Source organism: Oncorhynchus kisutch, linkage group LG6 (genome assembly GCF_002021735.2).
Source record: "Oncorhynchus kisutch isolate 150728-3 linkage group LG6, Okis_V2, whole genome shotgun sequence".
Lineage (NCBI taxonomy): Eukaryota > Metazoa > Chordata > Actinopteri > Salmoniformes > Salmonidae > Oncorhynchus > Oncorhynchus kisutch.
This window is the reverse complement of record NC_034179.2, coordinates 72216970-72241654: the sequence shown is the minus strand read 5'-3', so window position 1 is coordinate 72241654 and position 24685 is coordinate 72216970. Positions and strand designations below refer to the sequence as shown.

At 40.7% G+C, this 24685-nt stretch overlaps 2 protein-coding genes across 8 annotated transcripts; one reads left to right on the top strand and one right to left on the bottom strand.

Annotated features, from left to right (window-relative positions):
- Positions 1 to 9980: 9980 nt before the first annotated feature.
- Positions 9981 to 20724, bottom strand: LOC109893374 (zinc finger CCCH domain-containing protein 7A-like). 7 transcript variants are annotated; one of them, XM_020486581.2, is made up of 23 exons: positions 20523 to 20724; positions 19488 to 19583; positions 19077 to 19116; positions 18740 to 18943; positions 18469 to 18627; positions 18283 to 18363; positions 18137 to 18190; positions 17982 to 18018; positions 15643 to 16046; positions 15229 to 15508; positions 14851 to 14876; positions 14582 to 14726; positions 14093 to 14251; positions 13731 to 13936; positions 12857 to 12957; positions 12472 to 12653; positions 12092 to 12165; positions 11827 to 11963; positions 11631 to 11736; positions 11379 to 11487; positions 11121 to 11254; positions 10843 to 11006; positions 9981 to 10745 (listed from the first exon to the last, which is right to left on the bottom strand). In XM_020486581.2, the coding sequence occupies exons 2-23, from the start codon at positions 19553 to 19555 to the stop codon at positions 10556 to 10558; spliced, it is 3060 nt and encodes a 1019-aa protein (XP_020342170.1). In that variant the 5' UTR covers positions 19556 to 19583; positions 20523 to 20724; the 3' UTR covers positions 9981 to 10555. The 7 variants fall into 7 exon arrangements, with proteins under 7 accessions (XP_020342170.1, XP_020342172.1, XP_020342174.1 ...); XM_020486583.2 differs by having other exon boundaries at positions 9988 to 10745; positions 15670 to 16046; positions 20523 to 20694; XM_020486585.2 differs by having other exon boundaries at positions 9988 to 10745; positions 15262 to 15508; positions 15670 to 16046; positions 20523 to 20668.
- A 545-nt stretch (positions 20725 to 21269) lies between these two features.
- On the top strand, positions 21270 to 24336 carry LOC109892249 (phospholipase A2). Its single transcript, XM_020484691.2, has 4 exons — positions 21270 to 21383; positions 22762 to 22930; positions 23544 to 23650; positions 24159 to 24336. The coding sequence occupies exons 1-4, from the start codon at positions 21347 to 21349 to the stop codon at positions 24305 to 24307; spliced, it is 462 nt and encodes a 153-aa protein (XP_020340280.1). The 5' UTR covers positions 21270 to 21346; the 3' UTR covers positions 24308 to 24336.
- The last annotated feature ends 349 nt before the right edge of the window (positions 24337 to 24685 follow it).

The window sequence follows — 24685 nt, the reverse complement described above, 5'->3', positions numbered from 1 at the left end:
TATAGCCTGGAGGCAGTTAAGAGTAGGACCTACCCAAAACACAGGGCGCATTCCTCAGCCCAGGCATTGCTGACATGCCAGATCCTACAATGCCTGAATAGGTATTTTACATTTCAGCTAATAACATCATATGTTACAGCAATCTGTCAGTCGATGACACAGTCGATGAAGTGGCACAAAATCTTTGGTTGATGCATGCAACATCTGAGCAGGGGACCTGCCTACTACAGTGCCTATAGAAAGTCTACAACCCATTGAACTTTTTTCAAATGTTGATTTAATTGTAATTTGTCATTAATCTACATGAAGTAATCCATAATGCCAGTGAAAATACAATTCTACATATTTTTTACTAAATTAAATAACTAAAATATAGTAAATGCATAAGTATTCACCCCCTTTGTTTAGGCAAGCCTAAATTAGTTCAAAGTAAAATGTGGCTTAACGAATCACATAACTTGTGTGTGAAATTACAGGGTTTGACATGATTTGTGAATGACTAACCCTTCCTCTGTCCCCGATACAAACATCTGTAAGGTCCCTCTGACAAGTATTGAATTTCAAGCACAGATTCAAGGACAAAGACCAGGGAGCTTTTCAAAAGCCTCATAAAGAAGGGCAGTGATTGGTAGATGGGTAACAATAACAAATCAGACATTTAATACATATCTTTAAGCATGATCAAGTTAACAATTATACTGTGGATGATGTACTAAACCACCCAGACACATCGAATATGCAGTTGTCCTTCTGAACTGAGCTGCAGGACAGGAATGGAACTGCTTAAGGATGTCACCATGAGGCCGTTGGTGATTGTTAAAAAGCTACAGCATACTGGTCTCAGACTAGACGTTACATAGTAAATGTAAATCTAGGACACTTAAATTAGTATGATATGTTATGTTTGGCATAGTTACATAAGATAGGTTACTTAAGGCGAACACGAAAGGAGTGTGGTTGTGTACTGCGAACGTCTAGCAACGAAAATGTTGCGTGTTCGAATCTCATAACGGACAATTTTAACTAATTAGCATCTTTGCAACTACCTACTACTTTGCAATTACTTAGCATGTTATCTAACCCTTCCCCTGACCTTAACTCTTTTAGCTAACCTTAACCCTTTTAACCTAACCCCTAGCTAACGTTAGCCACCTAGCTAATGTTATCCACAACAAATTGGAATTCGTAACACAAGTTTAGCAAATTCGTAACATATTATACATTTTGCAAATTCATAAAATATATTGACAATTTGCAAATGGTAAAATATCATATCAATTGTAAATCGTAACATGTCATACTAAATAGTTTTTCAGGATGAAAAAAAAACACGGTGGAGCTAAGCACAGGCAAAATCCTAGAAGGAAACCTGCTTCAGTCTGCTTTACACCAGACACTGGGAGAGGAATTCACCTTTCAACAGGACAATAACCTACAACACAAACCCAGATCTACACTGGAGTTGCTTACCAAGAAGACAGTGAATGTACCCGAGTGGCCAAGTTACAGTTGTGACTAAAATCTGCTGAATAATCAATGGCAAGACTTGAAAATGTCTGTCTGGCCATGATCCCCAACACCTTGACAGAGCTTGAAGAACTTTAAAAAGAATAATGGGCAAATATTGCACAATACAGATGTGCAAAGCTCTTATGAGACTTTACCAAGAAGACTCGAAGCTGTAATTGCTGCCGAAGGTGTTTGTAAAAATGTATTGACTAAGGGTGGTGAATACTTATCTAATAAAGGTGTTTTTTTATTTTTCATTCATCTTAAAATATATATATATATATGTTTTGCAAATTCACAACGTATTGTATGAATTGAAATTCGTAACATATCATATGAAATTGAGTTTTTCAGAATGAAACGAAAGTGATGGAGCTAAGGACAGGTAAAAACCTAAGAGTGAAACTTGCTTCAGTCTGCTTTACACCAGACACTGGGAGGGGAATTCAAAGAATTCAAGAATAATAAAAAGAATAATGGGCAAATATTGCACAATACAGGTGTGCAAAGCTCTTATTAGACTTCACCAAGAAGACACAAAGCTGTAATCGCTGCCAAAGGTGTTGGTAAAATGTATTGACTAAGGGTGGTGAATATTTACAGTGAATTTGGAAAGTATTCAGTCCCTTTGACTTTTTCCATTTTGTTACGTTACAGCCTTATTCTAAAATGGATTAAATAAAACATTTCTCATCAATACCCCATGATGACACAGTGAAAACAGGTTTGTAGAAATGTTTAACCAATTTATTACAAATAAAAAACAGAAATACCTTATTTACATAAGTATTCAGACACTTTGCTGTGAGACTTGAAATTGAGCTCAGGTGCATTCTGTTTCTATTGATCATCCTTGAGATGTTTCCACAACTTGATTGGAGTCTACCTGTGCTAAATTCAATTGATTGGACATGATTTGGGAAGGCACACCTGTCTATTTAAGGTCCGACAGTTGAAAGTGCATGTCAGATATTTTCTGTCTGTATTGAATAGTTTATCATCTGGTAAATCTAATAGGAGTGACTTACTATTGGAGGTATTCATGTTATTATGGAGAATTGAGAGAATGGGTGTATTTGTGAGATTCTACTGGGTCCCAGCACATTCTCATTCAGGTGTGGAAGGGGATGAAATTGTAGACCAATTAGCTAAAAGAGCTTTGAAACAAGATATAATTGATATTAATGTGCCACTGGGTAGAGAGGCCAAATGTAAGATCAGAGCCATTTTGATAGATGTGTGTCAGAAGAGATGGGACTCTGAGCACAAGGGCCAGCATTTATATGTCCTCCAAAGAAAGGTTGGTGGACCAAGATTCAAAGGTCAGATTAGGAAGGAAGGTGGTGTTTGCTCAATTGCGCGCGTCATTACATCTGGTTGGCAAACATGTGAATGGTTGGTGTCTGGAGTGTATGGTCGATGAAACAGTGGCGGTTAAATTGTTGTAAGTATGTTGAAGAGAGGGAAAGATTGAAGTGTAGGGTCATTGAGGTTGAACAGGGTTGGAAGAGATTATGGGGATAGGGGAGGGTCTATTAGAAGTTAGGTCTATTTTTTATTTTCTGAAAGTACTGAGTTAAACTTTTTTTTATTATTTCACCTTTATTTAACCAGGTAGGCCAATAGAGAACAAGTTCTCATTTACAACTGCGACCTGGTCAAGATAAAGCAAAGCAGTGCGACACAAACAACAACACAGAGTTACACATGGAATAAACAAACGTACAGTCAATAACACAATAGAAAATTCTATTTACAGTGTGTGCAAATGAGGTAATATTAGGGAGGTAAGGCAATAAACAGGTTGTAGTGGCGAAGTAATTACAGTTGAGCAATTAAACACTGGAGTGATAGATGTGCAGAAGATGAACGTGCAAGTAGAGATACTGGGGTGCAAAGGAGCAAAAAAAAAAAAAGAAATATGGGCATGAGGTAGTTGGGTGGCCTATTTACAGATGGGCTATGTACAGGTGCAATGATCTGTAAGCTGCTCTGACAACTGTTGCTTAAAGTTAGTGAGGGAGATATGAGTCTCCAGCTTCAGTGATTTTTGCAATTCGTCCCAGTCATTGGCAGCAGAGAACTGGAAGGAAAGGCGGCCAAACGTGGATTTGGCTTTGGGGGTGACCAGTAAAATATACCTTCTGGAGCACGTGCTACGGGTGGGTGCTGCTATGGTGACCAGTGAGCTGAGATAAAGCGGGGCATTACCTAGCAAAGACTTATAGATGACCTGGAGCCAGTGGGTTTGGCGACGAATATGAAGCGAGGACCAGCCAACAAGAGCATACAGGTCGCAGTGGCGGGTAGTATATGGGGCTTTGGTGACAAAACGGATGGCACCGTGATAGACTGCATCCAATTTGCTGAGTCGAGTGTTGGAGGGTGTTTTGTAAATGACATCACCGAAGTCAAGGATCGGTAGGATAGTCAGTTTTACGAGGGTATGTTTGGCAACATAAGTGAAGGATGCTTTGTTTATCGAAGTAGGAAACCGATTCTAGATTTAATTTTGGATTGAAGATGCTTAATGTAAGTCTGGAAGGAGAGTTTACAGTCTACCAACTGTTATTTATCACATGCGCCGAATACGACAGTGACCTTACAGTGAAATGCTTACTTACAAGCCCTTAACCAACAATGCAGTTAAGAAAAAAAGAAAAAAAAAAGTAAGAGATAATAACAAATGATTCAAGAGCAGCAGTAAATAACAATAGCAGTGCTATATACAGGTGGTACCGGTACAGAGTCAATGTGCGGGGGCACCGGTGTTGAGGTAATATGTACATAAGGGTAGAGTTATTAAAGTGACTATACATAGATAATAACAGAGAGTAGCAGCAGCGTTCCAGAGGGGAAGCAAGGTAGGACGATTTAGAAATGTTGCAAATGGTGATTGACCACACTCCAGCACAGAAGGTGGGGGCATGCACCTTTAACATTGGTTTGCTGACTGCCATTATATCATAGAAGAAGAAGTGCATATCAGATCAAAAAACAAAAATATTTCTGCAGCATTGAAGGTCCCCAAGAACATAGTGGCTGCCATCATTCTTAAATGGAAGAAATTTGGAACCACATAGACACTTCCTATAGCTGGCCGCCTGGCCAAACTGAGCAGTCAGGAGAGAAGGGTCTTGGTCAGGGAGGTGACCAAGAACTCGATGGTCACTCTGACAGAGCTCCAGAGTTCCTCTGTGGAAATGGGAGAACCTTCCAGAAGGACAACCATCTCTGCAGCACTCCACCAATCAGGCCTTTATAGTAGAGTGGCCAGACAGAAGCTATTCCTCAGTAAAAGGCACGACAGCCCGCTTGGCGCAAAGTACAAAGAGATCCTCAATGAAAACCTACTCCAGAGTGCTCAGGACCTTAGACTGGGGCGAAGGTTCACCTTCCAACAGAACATGGACCTTAAGCACACAGACAAGACAACACAGGAGTGGCTTCGGGACAAGTCTCTGAATGTCCTTCAGTGGCCCAACCAGAGCCCGGACTCCAACCCGATCGAACATCTCTGGAGACCTGAAAATTGCTTTCCAGTGACACTCCCCATTCAACCTGACAGAGAAGAATGGGAGAAACTCCCCAAATACAGGTGTGCCAAGCTTGTAGCGTCATACCCAAGAAGACTCGAGGCTGTAATCGCTGCCAAAGGTGCTTCAACAAAGTACTGAGTAAAGGGTCTGAATTCTTATGTAAATGTGATATTTCTATTTTTTTAAATGTTTAATAAAATATTTAATACTTTTTAGAATAAGGCTGAAATGTTTAAAAAATGTGGAAATAGTCAAGGGGTCTGAATACTTTCCGAATGCACTGTATCTAAAATGTGCACTACCGTTCAAAAGTTTGGGGACACTTAAAAATGTACTTGTTTGATCAGAAAAACAGTGTAGACATTGTTATTGTTGTAAATGACTATTGTAGCTGGAAACGGCAGATTTTTTATAGAATATCTACATAGGCGTACAGAGGCCCATTATCAGCAACCATCACTCCTGTGTTCCAATGGCACATTGTATTAGCTAATCCAAGTTTATCATTTTAAAAGGCTAGTTATCACTAGAAAACCCTTTTGCAATTATGTTAGCACAGCTTAAAACTGTTGTCCTGATTAAAGAAGCAATAAAACTGGCCTTCTTTAGACTAGTTGACTACCTGGAGCATCAGAATTTGTGGGTTTGATTACAGGCTGAAAATGGCCAGAAACAAAGACCTTTCTTCTGAAACTCGTCAGTCTATTCTTGTTCTGAGAAATTAAGGTTATTCCATGCGAGAAATTGCCAAGAAACTGAAGATCATGTACAACACTATGTACCACTCCCTTTACAGAACTGCGCAAACTGGCCCTAACCAGAATAGAAAGAGTGGGAGGCACCGGTGCACAACTGAGAGAGGACAAGTACATTAGAGTGTCTAGTTTGAGAAACAGACGCCTCACATGTCCTCAACTGGCAGCTTAATTAAATAGTACCCGCAAAACACCTGTCTCAACTTCAACAGTGAAGAGGCGACTCTGGGATGCTGGCCTTCTAGACCTGTTGGATCGGAGGTAGAGGGCTAGGGCCATTCCCCCTAGAAATGTTCGGGAACTTGCAGGTGCCTTGGTGGAAGAGTGGGGTAACATCTCACAGCAAGAACTGGCAAATTTGGTGCAGTCCATGAGGAGGAGATGCACTGCAGTACTTAATGCAGCTGGTGGCCACACCAGATACTGACTGTTACTTTTGATTTGCCCCCCCCCCCTTTGTTCAGACTAACATTATTCCATTTCTGTTAGTCACATGTCTGTAGAACTTGTTCAGTTTATGTCTCAGTTGTTTAATCTTTTTATGTTCATACATGTTAAGTTTGCTGAAAATATACGCAGTTGGCAGTGAGAGGAGGTTTCTTTTTTTTGCTGAGTTCATATCCTACCAACGGGACATTAAAAACGGTAATATCTTATGTTGCACCGAGTCATGGCTGAACGACGACATTAAGAATATACAACTGGTGGGTTAAACACTATCGGCAAGACAGAACAGCAACCTCTGATAAGACACAGGGTGGGTGCCTATGCATTTATGTAAACAACAGCTGGAGCACAATATCTAAGGAAGTCTCAAAGTTTTCCCTCCCGAGGTAGAGTATCTCATGATAAACTGTAGACCACAATATCTACTTAGAATTTTAATCTGTATTTTTCGTAGCTGTCTACATACCACCACAGAGCGAAGTTAAAACTAAAACCGCACACAATGAGCTGTATTCCGCCATAGGCAAACAGGAAAACACTCATCCAGTGGTTGCGCTCCTGGTGGCTGGTGACATTAATGCAGGGAAACTTAAATAACTTTTAACAAATTTCTATCAGCATGTGAAATGTGCAACCAGAGGGGGAAAAAATCTGGACCACCTTTACTCCACACACAGAGACGCGTACAAAGCTCTTCCTTGCCCTCCATTTGGTAAATCTGACCATAACTCTATCCTCCTGATTACTTCTTACAAGCAAAAATGAAAGCAGGAAGCACCTGTGACTCGGTCTATAAAAAAGTGGTCAGATGAAGTAGATGCTGAACTACAGGACTGTTTTGCTAGCACAGACTGGAATATGTTCCGGGATTCTTCCGATAGCATTGAGGAGAACACCACATCAGTCACAGGCTTTATCAGTAAGTGCATCGAGGACGTCGTCCCCACCACGACTGTACGTACATACCCCAACCAGAAGCCATGGATTACAGGCAACATTCGCAATGAGCTAAAGGGTAGAGCTGCCACTTTCAAGGAGCAGGACTCTAACCCGGAAGCTTATAAGAAATCCCGTTATGCCCTCCGACAGACCATCAAACAGGCAAAGCGTCAATACAGGACTAAGATCGAATTGTACTACACCGGTTCCGACGCTCGTTGGATGTGGCCAAGCTTGCAAACTACTACAGACTACAAAGGGAAGCATAACTGAGAGCTGCCCAGTGACAGGACCCTACCAGACGAGCTAAATAACTTCTATGCGCACTTCGAGGCAAGTAACATTGAAACATGCATGAGAGCATCAGCTGGTACTGATGACTGTGTGATTAAGCTCTCCACAGCCGATGTAAGACCTTTAAACAGGTCAACATTCACAAGGCCGCTGGTCCTGATGGATTACCAGGACGTGTACTCCGAGCATGCACTGACTAACTGGCAAGTGTCTTCACTGACATTTTCAACCTCTGAGTCTGTAATACCAACATGTTTCAAGCAGACCACCATAGTCCCTGTGCCCAATAACACTAAGGTAACCTGCCTAAATGGCTACTGACCCGTAGCACTTTGTAGCCATGAAATGCATTGAAAGGCTGGTTATGGCTCACAACACCATTATCCCAGAAACCCTAGACCCACTTCAATTTGCATACAGCATCAACAGATCCAAAGATGATGCAATCTCTATTACACTCCCCACTGCCCTTTCCCACCTGGACAAAAGGAACACCTATGTGAGAATGCTATTCATTGACTACACCTCAGCGTTCAACACCATAGTGACCTCAAAGCTCATCACTAAGCACCTCCCTCTGCAACTGGATCCTAGACTTCCTGACGGGCCACCCCCAGGTGGTAAGGGTAGGTATCAACACATCCACCACGCTGATCCTCAACACAGGTATGTGCTCAGTCCCCTCCTATACTCCCTGTCCACTCATGACTGTACGGCCAGGCACAACTCCAACGCCATCATTAAGTTTGTTGATGACACAACAGTGGTAGGCCTGATCACCGACAACGATGAGACAGCCTATAGGGACCTGACCCCCCCCCCCCACCACCACGCTGTTGCTACTTTCTGTTATCTATGCATAGACACTGTAATAACCCTACCTGCATGTACATAAATACCTCGATACCGTTGCCCCCGCACATTGACTCTGAACTGGTACCCCGAATATACAGCCCCGCTATTGTTATTTACTGCTGCTCTTCAATTATTTATTTTTCTTTTCTCTTACTTTTTTTGTAGGTATTTTCTTAAAACTGCATTGTTGGTTAAGGGCTTGTAAGTAAGCATTTCACTGTAAGGTCACTGTCGTATTCGGTGCGTGTGACAACTAAAATTTGATTTGATGATCAATTAGCATTTTAAACTGATAAACTCGGATTAGCAGACACAATGTGCCATTAGAACACAGGAGTGATGGTTGCCGATAATGGGCCTCTGTACGCCTATGTAGATATTCCATTAAAAATCAGCTACAAAAGTCACTCACAACATTAACAATGTCGACACTATTTCTGATCAATTTGATGCTATTTTAAATGGACACTTTTTTTTTGCTTTTCTTTCAAAAACAACATTTCTAATTGACCCCAAACTTTTGAACGGAAGAGTATATTTGTTTTTTATTTTTCATTCATCTGTAAATATTAGAATCTCTCCTCCGCATTATTTTATGTAGAGCATAGGCAAAAAACAAATCCATTTTCAACCCACTTTGTAATACAATAAATTTGAAGAAATCCAAGGAGGGTGTAGAGACTTTCTATAGGCACTGTATATTACATGGGTCGCATTCCCCTGCTCAGACATGGCATGCGTCAACCAATGGTATTGACTGACAGGTTGCCACAACATGACCAAAATTATGTGGACACCTGCTTGTCGAACATCTCATTCCAAAATCATGGGCTTTAATATGGAGTTGGTCCCCCCTTTGCTGCTATAATAGCCTCCTCTCTTCTGTGAAGGCTGTCCACTAGATGTTGGAACATTGCTGCGTTTGGAACTTGGTAGTTAGTGTTGCAAGATAGCACGTAAAAAAATAATCTATGCGCTTCAGCACTCGTTGATCCTGTTCTGTGAGCTAGTGTGGCCTACTACTTTGCGGCTGAGCCATTGTTGCTCCTAGACGTTGCCACTTCACAATAACAGCACTTACAGTTGACTGGGGCAGCTCTAGCAGGACAGATATTTGACTGACTTGTTGGAAAGGTGGCATCCTATGACAGTGCCACGTTGAAAGTCACTGAGCTCTTCAGTAATACTGCCAATGTTTACCTATGTAGATAATATGGCTTTGTGCTTGATTTTACACACCTGTCAGCTACGGATGTGGCTGAAATAGTCAAATACACAAATTTGAAGGGGTGTCCAGACTTCTGTATATATCGTGTGTGGTTAGCTGGTACGTAAAATACCTATCTAGGCGTTGTAAGATCTGGCCGGTGTCGGCAACGCCTGGGCAGAGGAATGGCCCATTTTGTTTTTAGCTGACACCTATCCAGGAGTTGTAAGATCTGGCATGCATCTGCAATGTCGTCAGGCAGGAACTCGACTATTGTCATTCCACAAACCATTGTATCCATCCTACCACATGCAACCACTGATTAAACTTTGCATAATGTCTTCCATTTTAGACTTCATGACAACTAAGCACATTGCATAGAATGTCAACCTACATTTTTTAGGCTGCTACCCTAATGAACAAGTACAAAATCAATACTTGCAACAAGAAATCAAGATTTTATTTTGGTTGGTTGGCATATTCCAAAACCAACAGGCATAAATGCAACAAATGATGGAAATAATGAAAAAGACCTACGTGAACATAATTTTTGAAAGGATGCATATTTCCATTTCAAAACATTCCAATCTTCAGACTTCTGAATCGTATAAAACAAAAAGGAACCTTTCTTAAAAACTCAAATACAAAAACAAGCCTTTATGTGACCTTTCGACATAAGAGCTGTTCTGATGGTGTCTACCCCTGCTTTGGCTTCTCTGAGGAGGACATCAATCCATTTTATGACAAGCGATCTTTGTGACGCGTCAATGATTGCTACGTTACGTAAAAGGCAATGGTGCATCTCTTTATCTGTGATAAAAGGAACACCGCTATGATCATTTGGAGCACATGGCCAACTGTGTACTTCCCATTAAAATCAAGCTGTGATCTGCATCTCTCCTCTTAATGGTACAGACTAGAGCCTCCCAAAGGCTTACCTGAACCTGTAACTCTTTTACTTAACACTGCAAAATATATTGCATCCCAACATAATCATTGTCATCAAATCATTACTTTATGTCTTTAAGAAGAAAACTATATTTGCCAAAGTCATTGTCATTTGGGGCTATAAGATGGTCTTTTCTCGCTTTGGCCAGTTTCATCAAAAGGAACTCCCTGCGCTCTGTCCATTCCCTTAGTTCCTCGTTTCCATGAGCCAGTTTACACAACTCCTCCTCTGTGCAAGTGCCTTTAAGGTATCTGTGGAAATGGATGCAGTATCAGAAATGTCAGTCACCAATAATCAAATTAGGCACCAGTGACCTAAATAAACATTGAATTAGCATAGAAACCTTACCTCTCGCAAACTCTGAAGGTGCCAGTGGGGAAGCGATACTGCCAGCAGTTCTGATCATCTTCAGAGTTAAACACCTTCTCTCTGTGTTTTTCTGAGGTGATGTGCTGCTGCCACTGCCTGTCACTGTTGCAGTTCTTACCACAAAGCCAACAGTGGTTGCCAGTCTAGCATAACAGATATCATCAAGATGATATTAGCATGTTGAAGGTTTGTGGTCACTTACAGCATGTTGAAGGTCATATAACCATCTTGGTGTGGTTAAAACAGAGATTGCTTACCATCTCCTCAGCATAGTCTGTGGGCATGTGGATCTGCTTCCCGTTCTCCTTGATGGAGCTGTTGGAGGCCTCCTCGCTCCAGCCAGGCTTCTGAGACTGCAGCCAGTGCTCATACAGCTGCTCCATGTCAGGAACTAAATGGACACATACAGTTTAGTATCTGATTAAGTTTGTATTAGTCATCATAATATATTTACTGTACATCACATAGGCATGAAGTGCTGTACAAAAACTACGGTCCATCTGTAACAAACTCACTGTTGTTCTCTTTCATGTATGTCCACAGGTCCCTTTCCTCTGTGCTGTGTGCAAATGTGCAGTTTCCGATGTACTGGCACTTTTTGCCAATGGACACGTGCATACAAATCTGTAAGTAAAACACACAAACGAAACATGAGCACTTTACACGAGGACAAAACATGATTCTCTCTGGGAGATTCCCATACGAGTCAGCTGAGTATGTGGTCAGACCAGTTGCTCTGGGAGCATTTTCAGCCCTCCTAGGCCTACCTCAAACTGAGATGGGATGGGCTTCTTTGTTGGGAGAGGGCGGATTGTTGTCCACTTCTTGCGTTCGATGGAACTCACCAGCACCACTCGTTTGTCTTTTGACCACCTGCAACACAGGTCAGATGAAATTCACTATGCTGACCAGGCTCATTATTCAAATTGTCCTGAAATGGTTTCAGGGGAAAGAACTACTCACGAATGCCTGGCTTTGGCAGTGCAGTACTTCTTGTTCTTGTCTGCCTCACTAACTTGGCCGTTTCTCCAACACTGCCCACACACAAACTGCATCTTCAGATTTGGGGGTCCAAACCTCTTCAGAGGTGTGGTGAATTGCTGGAATGACACAAAATAAATGGTTTGTGTTAAGTCATGTGGAAAATCTGCAGTCAAATGAACATTATAAATAAATTTAGGAAATAAAGCATGTTCTGAATATAGTGTTGTGTACAATGACTGTTTACCAGGGATCCTTGGGTGCCTGCCTCCATGTTCCAAAACCTATTGGCCTCATGGACTATATTTTCAGGAGTGATGCCTATATGATCATAAACAGATTGCAAAGAGTTAAGAGGGATGTTCACTTAGAAAACCCACAAAAGTTACCAGAAGGTCCTTAAAATACTTTTTTGGCTGTATGTAATAACACAAAAAAACGTTCTGGGCTAATAATGTAAGAAATAACACAAACTAAATACTACAAAGTTGCTTAGGAGCTAGAAGCAGAGGTGCCATGTCTGTTGGCAGCTCTTACAACTGGGAAAAGTAATCTTGTTGAATTACCAATAACATTCTTTGATTAGATGCTATTTGAAGGCACCTTTAATAGGTGGTAAGAGCTTACCTAGCTGGTGCTGCATCATCCACACCTTCAGCTCGATCAGGCTGTGGGCATAGAAGCACTCGTCTTCCCGCACGCAGCCGTAGCGCACCTCATGCCGACAGATGTCCATCTGGTTCTGCGGACTATACGGACGGATTTTGGAGTAGCGCACAGTGTTCTCCCTCAGAATGTGGACCAGGCACCTGAAAGCACAACAACTCATCAAGTTCACAACCCCACTGTGCAGGGCATAGAATCATGTTGCAATATACACTAGTGGGCTTAATTACTAAAGGAACCAGAGCGGTCAGCCACAAACCATCACTTACAAGGTAGACCGCTACTTAATTCACTTAAAAAACCTCTGCATCTGTCTCAGCATGTGTAAACAAGTGAAATGGCTTACTTCTGATCTTCAAAGGCATGTTTTGTCACGGGGTGAGAGCAAAGAGATGGGTTGTCCTTATTGGCTTTGCTGATTATTCTGGGTTTGTGATCAAAACACACCTGGAGATCAGATACGATACATTAGAGGGATGGACAACTCTTACAAGACACTGTACACAGAGTAGAGGTTTTAATAAAGGGCACAGCTCCCACTCATAAAACTGACGCTTATACCAGAGGCAGTGATATGACAGTCAACGTTAGTGTTGTATCAGGGTAATTCCACAGTAACAGAATGATGAAAAAAACAAAAACAAAAAAAATGTTACCAAACGTTGTATCTTCAAGTAAATGTTTAATTAGATTTTTTTATCAGTGGAAAATTGTTAAAAGTTGTCCTAATGCATAGATTTGTATGGTTTAACTTTGTAATAATTGGTTTTTGTTTGGCATACTTTTAAAACAGAAAAATAAAATTGTAGTCTCAGCATCATTGTTCCGTGGAATTCTATTGCTCGTGAGAAGAATGAGGACACAGGATGTGGTTACAGTCAGGTTACATCAGGGGAACTTCAAGTCAAAAGTTCTCTCTATAACACAGTGGTGCTCCACTCCAGTCAGATGTCCTCAGTCCTGCTGGTTTTCATTTCTCCCTGACACTTAAATTGATTGTCTAGAGTCCACACACACACTATTACTCTGGGCTGGTGAAAAGGCAAAACCAAGCATCCACTGCAGCACTCAAGAACCAGAGTTGTGTACCTTTGCTGCTCTAACACAACAATGGCAATGCAATAAGACAGACTCAGCAACTTTTCAATGAAGACACCCGATTCCAGGAGGAACACGTCACAATTATATATATTTTTTTACATTAAAAAAGCCCAACTTACTCCGCAGAGGAACATGAATATCCCGTGATGCTCCTGTAGGATCTTCGGGACAGTCAGATTGATCTTACTGGTGGGCCCAAATGGATCAAAGAGAAAGTCTCTGCAGATGAAGCCTTTGCGCTCCAAGGACCAAACATCAATCTCCTCTTGGCAGTAGGCAAATGTGCAGTGACCAGGGTACCTGCACCCCTCTCCAATGGCGACATCTAGAAGATCATCGTTTTAGTTAATACATCTCCATAGGCAGCTGAACACTGGCACAGACGGACCATGAAGCACATTGGAGTAGTATTATTATAGTAGTAGTAGTAGTAGTATTATAGTAGTAGTATTATTATAGTAGTAGTATTTTCAAGGCTTACCTTTGCAGATGTAGTATGGCCCAACATACTGGGATTTTGTCGGTCTGGGTCTGATCAGCTTCCATGACTTGTCTGGTTGATTTTTTATCCTTCCAAGTAATATGTCCTTCTTGCATTTGTGCTCTTCGGTATAGAGTGTGAAATCCAACACTCCAAGCCCTAGTGATAGGATATCAACATGAGCTTTCACATACAATAATTATCATGTCCCATACCCATTTATCAACCCAGTTTCATACTCTTAGATGTTGCACAATAAGAAAAACAGACAATCATATACACTGAACAAAAATATAAAAACACAACATGTAAAGTGTTGGTCCCATGTTTCATGAGCTGAAATAAACCCCTGCCCAGTCATGTGCAATCCGTAGATTAGGGCCTAAATAATTTATTACAATTGACTGATTTCCTTATATGAACTGTAACTCAGTAAAATCTTTGAAATTGTTGCATGTTGCATTTATATTACATAAAGCATGTTCTTACCAGTTTTAACATAGCAGTTTGAGCATGCCTGTTTGAATTCATGAGTATCAGCCAGGGGATTTTTGGCCAGATCCACAACAGCAGGGAGGGGGGTTACATCCGGCATCCCCAGGGCCATTCCCATTGGCTTATCATGGTCGGTCAACTGGAGGGGGAACAAATATCATGATTTATTTAAAAAAATAGACAAGAAAAACTAAACATATAAAACACAAGGTACTGTTGTGAAAATATCAGTGGGACATGAAGACTAGACTAGCTAGACTCACCTGCATGAATGGATGCTGACTATATCCTAGATTTTTTTTTTGGGGGGGGGGGGAGAAAAATACATCAGAGACAACATTGACGAAACGTTTATGAAAAGTAAATAACAAAAAAATCAAATTTCAGTTGATTGTTTTGTCAAAATCCAAATTTGTTAGCAATTGAGATTTCACTATTCAATAAGACGTTATTTACATTTGAGTCATTTAGCAGACGCTCTTATCCAGAGCAATTAAGTTTAAGAGCCTTGACCTAGGGCATAGGGACAGATTTTCGAACCAGCTTACTGGTTACTGGCTCTCAAGCGCTAGGCTACGTGCCGCCCCAGATATAAGACATAAGGATAATAACAAATGTTCAACACATTCGAGAGGTATTACCGTTAAACTGGCTGTATGCAACTCCTTGCATACCTGTCTGAGGCTCTGACATGGAGAGACTGTCCAGTGAGTCCAATGGAGAGGAGACCCCGAAGGTGTCCAGACCTAAAGAGTACCCACTGGATTGTGGCTTGTGGTAGGGAGGAGGCAGAGTCACTGTGCACTGTGATGTCACATGCATAAAAGGGTTCATGTGAGATGGCATAAGGAAAGGACTAGACATGGAATTTGAGGGGGCACTGGTTGGAAAAGGGATAGGGCCCTTCATGGTGGGAATGACCTAGAAAGAGAACAATACACTCTATATTAGATATTGTTTTAACATGATAGTGAAAAGGCCAAATTTAAAACAAAAACAGATTTTTTTAAACTAAAATTGAATGTGCAAAAAAAAAAGAAGATTTTTATTCCTACATTAGCAGCAATCTCCCATGAACGTACCATGGGAGATTCTGTGTGGCCGGGGCCAGCTTGGTCCAGCAGATCATCCAGGTCATCTCCAATAATTTCCGCATCGAAGTCCGGTTGAGACTTTTGCATTGGCAAATGATAAGACTGGGTAGGGCTGGCTCTGGCACCATTGACCAACGTATGCATAGGCATAGGCTTGGAAATGGGCACAGGCAGGGGCACCGGAACATGATTGGGCTCTGGGGTGTGAACCTCAACAGGTGATACTGAAGGGATGATGCTGACAGGGGGGGATTCAGCTTCTAGTCTCTCATTCCGAGGGGGGTGCAGCTTCATTGCTGCCAATGGGTCATGGCTTGGGGGGGCTGGGTCTGGACCGTCAGTTTCCTGAGGGGGCTGATTCACTTCTACAACACAGGTGGGAATTTGGAAAGTGCAAACATTATTTTTAGCAACAAGACCTTCCACATTTAGAAAGGTCCAATGCAGCCACTTTTCTCTCATTCAAATCATTTCTGGGAAACTACTAAGTAACTTACTGTGATTGTTTTCAATTAAAATGAGTTAGACAATTTAAAAATGACTTATTTACAAAGAGCAATTTCTCAAGTAAGATATTTTGCTAAGACTGTCTGAGTGGGGAGTGGAAATGGAAAAAGAAAGCTGTTATTGGCAGAGGTTTGGATCTCTCTCTCTTATGGACGTGTTGGTTGTTTATCAACAAAACTGACGCATGCGCAACTATGGGGCGAAACAGACAGGGTTGGCTTATTTTGTCACGAAATGTTAATTGAAAAATACATTTGCACAATAAGCAATTGTTGTCTCAAATACACTGAACAAATATATAACATGCAACATGTAAAGAGTTGGTCCCATGTTTCATGAGCAGAAATAAAAAAATCCCGGAAATGTTCCATATGCACAAAAAGTTTTTCACAAATTTGTTTACATCCTTGTTAATGAGCATTTCTCCTTTGCCAAGATAATCCATCCGACAGATGTGGCATATCAAGAAGCTGATTAAACAACATGATCATTACACAGGCGCACCTTGTGCTGGGGACAAAAGGCCACGTTGTGTCACAACACAATGCCACAGATGTCTCAAGTTGAGGGAGTGTGCAATTGGCATGCCGACTGCATTAATGTTCACATCGTACAACAATCTTTTAAATTGTTGTACGATGCGTTTTGTTTGCCATATCAGCATAGGCATGAGTCAAAACAAGACATGGTATCAATAACAATATACAACGAGTTGAAGCAAGCTTACTACAATTCCACACGACAGCTTCTTGTCAGTTGTTATTATCCATCTGACCGTTCAGAATCATGATGCACGCCTTCCAGCCACGTCAATGCGGTGCATCATTTACGTGATGTCAGCCAACCCATCTATTGGTCTATTAACTAATTTAGCAAGGTAGGCCAAAATTCCATCCCACCAAAATAGCCTGAAATTTCAGGCGGTCTTTTCAAACAGCTCTTACACTAAAAGGGCATTATAATGTACATCATTTGACAGTATTATTCCACCCTCATACTAGAAATATACACTGAGTAAACCAAACATTAGGAACACCTTCCTAATATTGAGTTGCGCACCCCCCCTTCTGTCCTTAGAACAGCCTCAATTCGTCGGGCAATGGACTCTACAAGGTGTCGAAAGCATTCCACAGGGATGCTGGCCCATGTTGACTCCAAGGCTTCCCACAGTTGTGTCAAGTTGGCTGGATGTCCTTTGGGTGGTGGACCATTCTTGATACACAGGAAACTATTGAGCGTGAAAGACCCAGCAGCGTTGCAGTTCTTCACACAAACCGGTGAGCCTGGCACCTACTACCATACCTTGTTCAAAAGGTCTTAAATATTTTGTCTTTCCCATTCACCCTCTGAATGGAACACATTCACAATCCATGTCTCGATCGTCTCAAGGCTTAAAAACAATGGCGGCTGCTGAGGGGAGGACGGCTCATCATAATGGATGGAACGGCGCTAATGGAATGGCATCAAACACATGGTTTCTACCATTCCACTCACTCCACTCCAACCATTACCACAACCCCGTCCTACCCAATTAAGGTGCCACCAACCTCCTGTGGTTAAATTCTTCTTTAACCCGTCTCCTCCCCTTCATCTACACTGATTGAAGTGGATTTAACAAGTGACATCAATAAGGGATCATAGCTTTCACCTGGATTTACCTGGTCAGTCTGTCATGTAACGAGCAGGTGTTCTTAATATTTTATATACTCAGTGTATTCAAAACACAGGAAAACCACATTTGACTCCACTGGGCCTTTAAGTAAATTACTCAACTAAATCACAGAATCTCTTACCAATTTCTATATCTTCCACAGATGTAGATCCATGAGACTGAAACAAATAAAAAAGAATGCTCTTAACATCTTTACTTGCTGGTACACCATGTTCATTTGGTGCAAGTAATCTGTATTGTGTGCAGATTCACACAAAGAAATGGAATTCCCTTTACCTTGTCATTGGATGCACCTGAATAGCTCGATCCAGGCAAAACATTTAAGGCAGGCTGTTGAAAGAAATGTCTCAAGGTTAGATACTAAGCCACATACTGAAGTAGCCTATGTGCCATAATTCATACTCAACACAGTACACTCTCACCTTACTCCTGACATAGGCTTTACGGATTTTCAATCCCAACATTTTGGCCAGGTCCTGAGTCAATCCTATGACATTGGGATCCTGAAAAAACAATCACATATTGACAATAAGGATTATGAACTTAAGACAATAAAAGGAACAATCTACAAAACCTTACCACATGGTATATTTCCTCTGCGGTCTCACCTGAGGCACTGCAAGGGAGCACTTCGCTACAGTCTCATAGGCCTCTTTATGCCTGCCCATCTCTTTCAAGGCTCTGGCTTTCCTATAAAGAGCTCTATGGTTTCCCTCATTCAATTGAAGAGCTTTCTCACAGTCTACTAGTGCTTCATCATGCAGACCCTGAAATAAAATTCCCAAATTATACCACTACTTGAACAAAAAATAAAGAGAGAAATAATACATCATTCATAAATGTAAGACAAAACACACCACTTTCTTAACCCTGACTTACCGGTACAACGTTTAAGTAAGCAGCAGCTCGATTGGCATACAGCTTTTCCAACGTTCCAGTAGGTACACTGATGTCTTCCGAATCTGCATATTCTGCTATGCTCAAGGCCTCAGTGTACATTTCTATAGATCGCATCCATTCCCCTTCATTGAACACGTCATTTCCTTCACCAAACAGATTCTTCACAAGGTCCTGAATGAACACCTGAAAAAACAAATTCAACTTCTAAATAAAAAAACGAATTCAACTTCTAAATAAATACCAAAATATGAGGTGCATTCTGAGCTTCATATGTCACGAATGTAGGTGCTGCCATTTGGCTTGATTGCATAATCACCTCATATCGTTCCTGAGTTCCAGGATAGGGCAGAGTTGACCTAGAAACAAACAAGTTCAAACTTAGATCTCCTTCCGTTGACACTGAAAACATGAGCATATTCAAGTGTTACACCATTCAAGGGCATCATGGAGTAATCTTTTCCCAAATAATACAATTTCAATATTAATCACATTAAGGCACAAGATCCAGAAATTGCTAAACAACATCTGACTTGTTGTACAGTTCCAGGCAGTTACCACTATGCAAACACTTAGGCTGTCTCCTGCGAAAATTAATTGTAATTCTCTTCCCCCAAGACCATCCATTGGTGGCTGACAACAGCTCTGTAGCCTGATTTCCCTATGCGCTCAACCAATCTGCATTCCCTGGGTACACGGACTTGAACTGGGGAGTCCTGATCATACTCACTGGATGAACTGCAGCCCATTCTGAATATCCTGCCAGCGACTGCTTCGGTCCTGACACAGGATTGACATGTTCACCTGTTTCTTTAGGTCCTGGTCTCTGTCAACACAATATGTCATTAAAAAAAAGAAGTTAGTTACCTTTCTAGTTAACATGTTTTAGGCCTACTCTGAGTATAATTGTATTATTGTCAAAACCGTTTTTGTCGTAGGCCTTGCATACCGTAAGAATACGTCCAAACATACATTTTCATTAAGTTACTCACTCATTAACTACTCAAATAAAGACGAAACAATTCACATCATGAATTTGTATAACGTTAAACAGGTGAAAAGTAATTTTCAGGCTTCACGTGCTACTGATTCAACAAAGCATACGACGGCCTCGAAAACCCCATGGCTTTAAAATTCGTCATGCCTTGAACTTCCTGTCTGTCGTCTTCACAAGCTAGTTAGTTAAAAGTAATCGGTCAATATTTCGAGAAGATAAAAATCTAACTAGCTAAAGTGAGTCTGCTTACGACTGACAACGAGTCTGGATATACACATCTACAGTACAGTAGTTGGGAGAGTTGATCCTGGACGAACGTTATAAAGTGTACATTATCACAAGTTAGCCCCATAACGTCAGAAGAAATGTTCGATACCCACTGACATATGTAGCTAGCTAGTTAGCGTCTAGGTCGAACAAATACCTCAACCTAGGTAGGCTAGCTTAACTAAATTAGACTAACCGATCTGGCACGAGAAAGATATTGGCATTCTAAACACAAACAGTATGCAATGTGATTGCTAGATAGCCATGGCTATACAGTTTACAGTTACATACTTGTCAAAGATAACGTACACTAGTAGAGTATCTGTACATTTTTCTACAGTAACGTTAGCTAGCTTCCTAGCAAGCTAGTTATCAATATGTCGGGCGGGAGATGCAAGAGAGCTAGCTACAGTACAAGACTGTTAGCGGTGTAGCTAACAGCTAGATAGCAAACTAGCTAGTTAGCCATCTTGCAAATAATGACATTTAAAATATGCTCACCCTTAAGGAATATTTAGATGTAAAAAAAAAGTCCACATCTAAATGAGTACAGCATAAGATGTATGACTTGTTCCCTGGCCAGCATCAGTGATTTCTTGAGTGTTGGGGACACGAATCATGATGTGGCCTGGTCTCTGGCATGACGTTTTTTTTTAAATGTTTGCTAGATTCCATTCTTATTCGAGGAAACAGGGCCCCCTGTTGACCACAAACTGTTTTCTGACTTTTTTACTTTAATAAACTATGAAATTAAAGTACTATGTACATGATGAGATCGTGAAATGTCAACAAATAAATATAATTCAAATGAATTATTAATGAGAATATAGCATGATTATACAACCTTTTGACACTGTTGACTTGCTGGGCCTTTATGAACATGTTTTCTGTGAGGAATTGCATGCAATAAGGCTGTTGACATGATAAAACAATGACCACAGACATTAATTTATTGATCAATTAGACCTACTTCTAGTATTCTACATGGCATTAGTCCTGAACTGAAGTCCTTGGTCTTCCAGAATCTGAACAAAAGTCAACTGAAGTCCTTGGATTTTGAGAATCTGAACAAAAGTCATTGAGCAATTGGCTTTAAGCAATACTACATTGTGGACTGGGGTGATTCTAACGGAGAGGGAACTCAAACCAAGTTCAGAAAAGTGTTCAAGGATTAGTTTACAGCAGATTATTCCGGGAGGAGGAGGGAATGATGCTCAGGAGATTATTCAAACCAGACTCTAAAAAAAACTCCCCACTGCACTGAATGCCTATGTCCACCAGAGTGTAAATAAGCAGCAGTGCATGCAGACTCCCTCTTGCACACCATGCCTGTGCTTTATCGGACACTTCTACTGCTCTCTGGTAAATTGCTGCTTGAATTTCTTTACCTTTTTAACACATTTTGCAGGGAATGATTAAGAGGGATTGGGAGGAAGTGAAGTAATGTTAAAGGACAATGTTATGAGTGCCTTCAGGGATCTAACATGAAAGGAATTTAGATCTGTTATAGCCTGATGATTCAACTCCTTAATTTCACACATCAATACAACTGTACCATCTTGAAATGGTTGAATCTTTTATTTCCATAATCTTGTGATCTTTATATAGAGCTCATTTTATGGTTGAATTTTTACTTTAATGCATGTTTAATGATTTAACAAATCAGTACCAATGTCAATTGTCATGTCTTGTATGTTGACAACTAATATGCACATTACAAATTCATGTTAATTTGATCTGTGAAAAGAGGTTATAGAACTAGACCATAGTATAAGAGTGTAAAGGGAATTTCCAGCTGAACAAAAAGGAGAGCAGTCCCATAAAAAGTGTGAAGTTGTTTTGTATTGTGGGAAAGGGGTTTCAAAAGCTATGGTTGTCTAAAAATATCAGTGTCAGAGAAATTATAATCAATCATAAACACATTTGGTTTAATACAAGTTGCAAAAAGGAGACACCCCAGCATAGAAGCATAGAAAACATTAAACGGGCCTTCTCTGAGAAGGTACTTATATATTAATCAGACCTTATGAAACGTTCTCTAAACATCAGCCTGAGAGGCTTGTACAAAGTCAAAACAAAAGACAGTGACTTTGCCAGCTGCTACAGAATCACTGAGTTCATAATGTCAATGTGTCCTCAGTCCTTGCACATTCAGTAGCTCTGGCGTCAATCACTATCAAACGATATGAGAACAATCCATAACATTCAGTGACAAGTCTAGTGACCATCAACCCGTACATGAATGAGTGTCACAGATAGAACACTGGAAATCATGTGTCTGACAGAAAGGGAAAACATAAACATTTTCTAAGTATTGTGTTTATTACTTTTAAAAGAATATGAACTTTATTCGTCTTAAATATTCCCCATTACAAAGTGCATCTTTCTTGGAAAATGTGAGGGACTTCTCCAGGTTTGCAATTGCAATATTAGGTCGTCACATAAATAGACTTGTAATAATACAGCATGTCCATTCCGACACTTTGAACACTTAGACATTCAGAATAATCTTCATATGAGAGACTAATCACCGAGCTAAACTTCTCAATATTCACTTGATGACAGGACATATGACTAAAGAGATAGTATGAAGCAAATGTCACATACTAAGCAAGGCTGCTACATACAGACAAGTATATGTAAGTGCACATTTTGAACAAGATGTGTGTATATGTGATTGGTGTACATGTGATGCGCTGAGTTTCATGTTCTTCTTCTGTTGTTGTTGTTGTTGTTGCAGTGGTAATAGCCTCTATGGCACTGCAGAGCCCCCCACGGACTAAGAGAGGGCTACTGGAGCTGGCAGGAGTCATTAAGTGCAGCACAGGCAGATCAGCCCTGGCTTATATGATGTATGGCTGCTACTGTGGACTGGGGGGTCAGGGCTGGCCCAGGGATAAAGCAGACTGGTGAGGCAGTTGTAATGATGTGTTATTAACATGTTATAAATATATATATTTTTTTGTGGGGGGGGGGGGGCATTTCATAACAAACTCTGATCATTTAAAGTACCACTGAATGAAAAACCCCTCCATTTACTTTTCAGTCTGGTAGGCCAAATAACAACCTGCATTATGCAATGCAGTTCAAACTGCAAAGTGTATCATTTTGGGTTTTCTTTTGAGGTTTTGCCCTCCTGTCAATTGGATATTTGGAAATAGACATACACAACCAGCGCTCCCACACCCAAAATCCTAACCATAACTTCCTTCTGTCCACTAATCACAGACATGAACTCCCACAAAACCGTTAAACTACAGAACCTCCAGCCTCCAAATCTCTCACAGGCCTGCCTACTAACAATAGTTGAGCCCATCCTCTTTCATTTCCTTTTGTTTTAAATAGAGCTGCTGTTGGTCCAAGCTACAATAATATGGAAAAACGCCCAGTCTCTGCCTTTTCAGTTAATAGTTTCTAGAAAAAGGGACTGTATTACTTATGTAGTGCATCAATGAGACAGCAAATAGTTATTATAATGCCCTATTTTAAGTGTTACAGTAGTGTATTTTTTCCTTCATTAAGGTGCTGTCACAAACATGACTGCTGCTACGGAGATGCAGAAATTGCTGGTTGCCAAACCAAGACAAGAAAGTATCAATGGACATGTGAAGACAGGACTGCAGAATGTGGTATGCCATCTCAGTTTTATGCACATGAATGAGACATAATGATTAAATCAAGCTGAATAAGTCTATCCCTCCCCTTACAGAGGTGTGGTCATTTAGAGAAAGAAAATACTACATGCTATGACTTTGTCATTGTTTTGCTGTTGAAAATGAATGGGTATTTTCAGTGCATGGAAAATAACAGATGTGTGATCAACAAACATCTGAGAAGTTTACAAACACTGCAGACATTATAGGGGACAGGAGTGCTAGCAGGGAATGGGCACGAAAGGAATCATTTCTCACCCACATTTTCAGGTATTTTAAGCTCCCAACCATAATTGCTAATCGCAAAAGCACATAGGACAAGCAACACAGTTCAGGATGTTTACGGTGTTTATTTGAGCATCAGACATTTTCTAACATTTCTAAACCTCAGAGTGTTTCCTTCATATCCTCCGCAGACCACTCCTTTCACATCAGCTGTCATTTAAGGAAACTACTCACCCGCTTAACCCTATTTTCATTCCAGATGATCTCAAGGACAAATGTGAGAAGATTCTCTGCAAATGTGACAGGGAGGCAGCCAAATGCTTGAGAAAGGCACCTTTCATCCGGAAATATGCTATGTGGCCAGACTTTCTCTGTGGGTGTACACTGCCAACATGTAATATCTACTGATTCAATAAATGTACCCTTGTTGATTTTTACATTTGCTGTGTGTCTATTTATGTTATTAGAATATCAGAAGGATCTCCTTCACAACATTATAATGACATGTAACAGCAGTAATACCAACACAAAATGACCTGAAGTATCTCCTTTTTTCCATTTATATGAAAAGGAAAAACATGCTTAAACCACTATCACAGTGTGACTATGTCATTAGATAAACAAACTGTGTGATGAGGCTCTCCAAATTGAGTATAAGGACCAGAAATTACAAACACAGGTAACAAACTAGTGTACAAAACAGAGAGAGCTCAGTAGTGGTTACATAACATCCAAGGGTTTATTCTTAGGGGGTGGAATGTTGCAGCCAAGGTGAGATCAGGTAGC

Bases quoted from the DNA above. Each gene is read 5' to 3' on its own strand.
- LOC109893374 (XM_020486581.2), bottom strand. From the start codon at position 19,555: ATGTCAATCCTGTGTCAGGACCGAAGCAGTCGCTGGCAGGATATTCAG. The intron at 14,252-14,581 runs GTAAGAACATGC...TCCTATCACTAG, and splicing joins AAACTGCTATGTTAAAACTG to GGCTTGGAGTGTTGGATTTC. The intron at 10,746-10,842 runs GTAAGGTTTCTA...CCATTTCCACAG, and splicing joins ACCTTCAGAGTTTGCGAGAG to ATACCTTAAAGGCACTTGCA.
- LOC109892249 (XM_020484691.2), top strand. From the start codon at position 21,347: ATGCCTGTGCTTTATCGGACACTTCTACTGCTCTCTG. The intron at 21,384-22,761 runs GTAAATTGCTGC...TTGTTGTTGCAG, and splicing joins GACACTTCTACTGCTCTCTG to TGGTAATAGCCTCTATGGCA. The intron at 22,931-23,543 runs GTGAGGCAGTTG...TCCTTCATTAAG, and splicing joins CCCAGGGATAAAGCAGACTG to GTGCTGTCACAAACATGACT.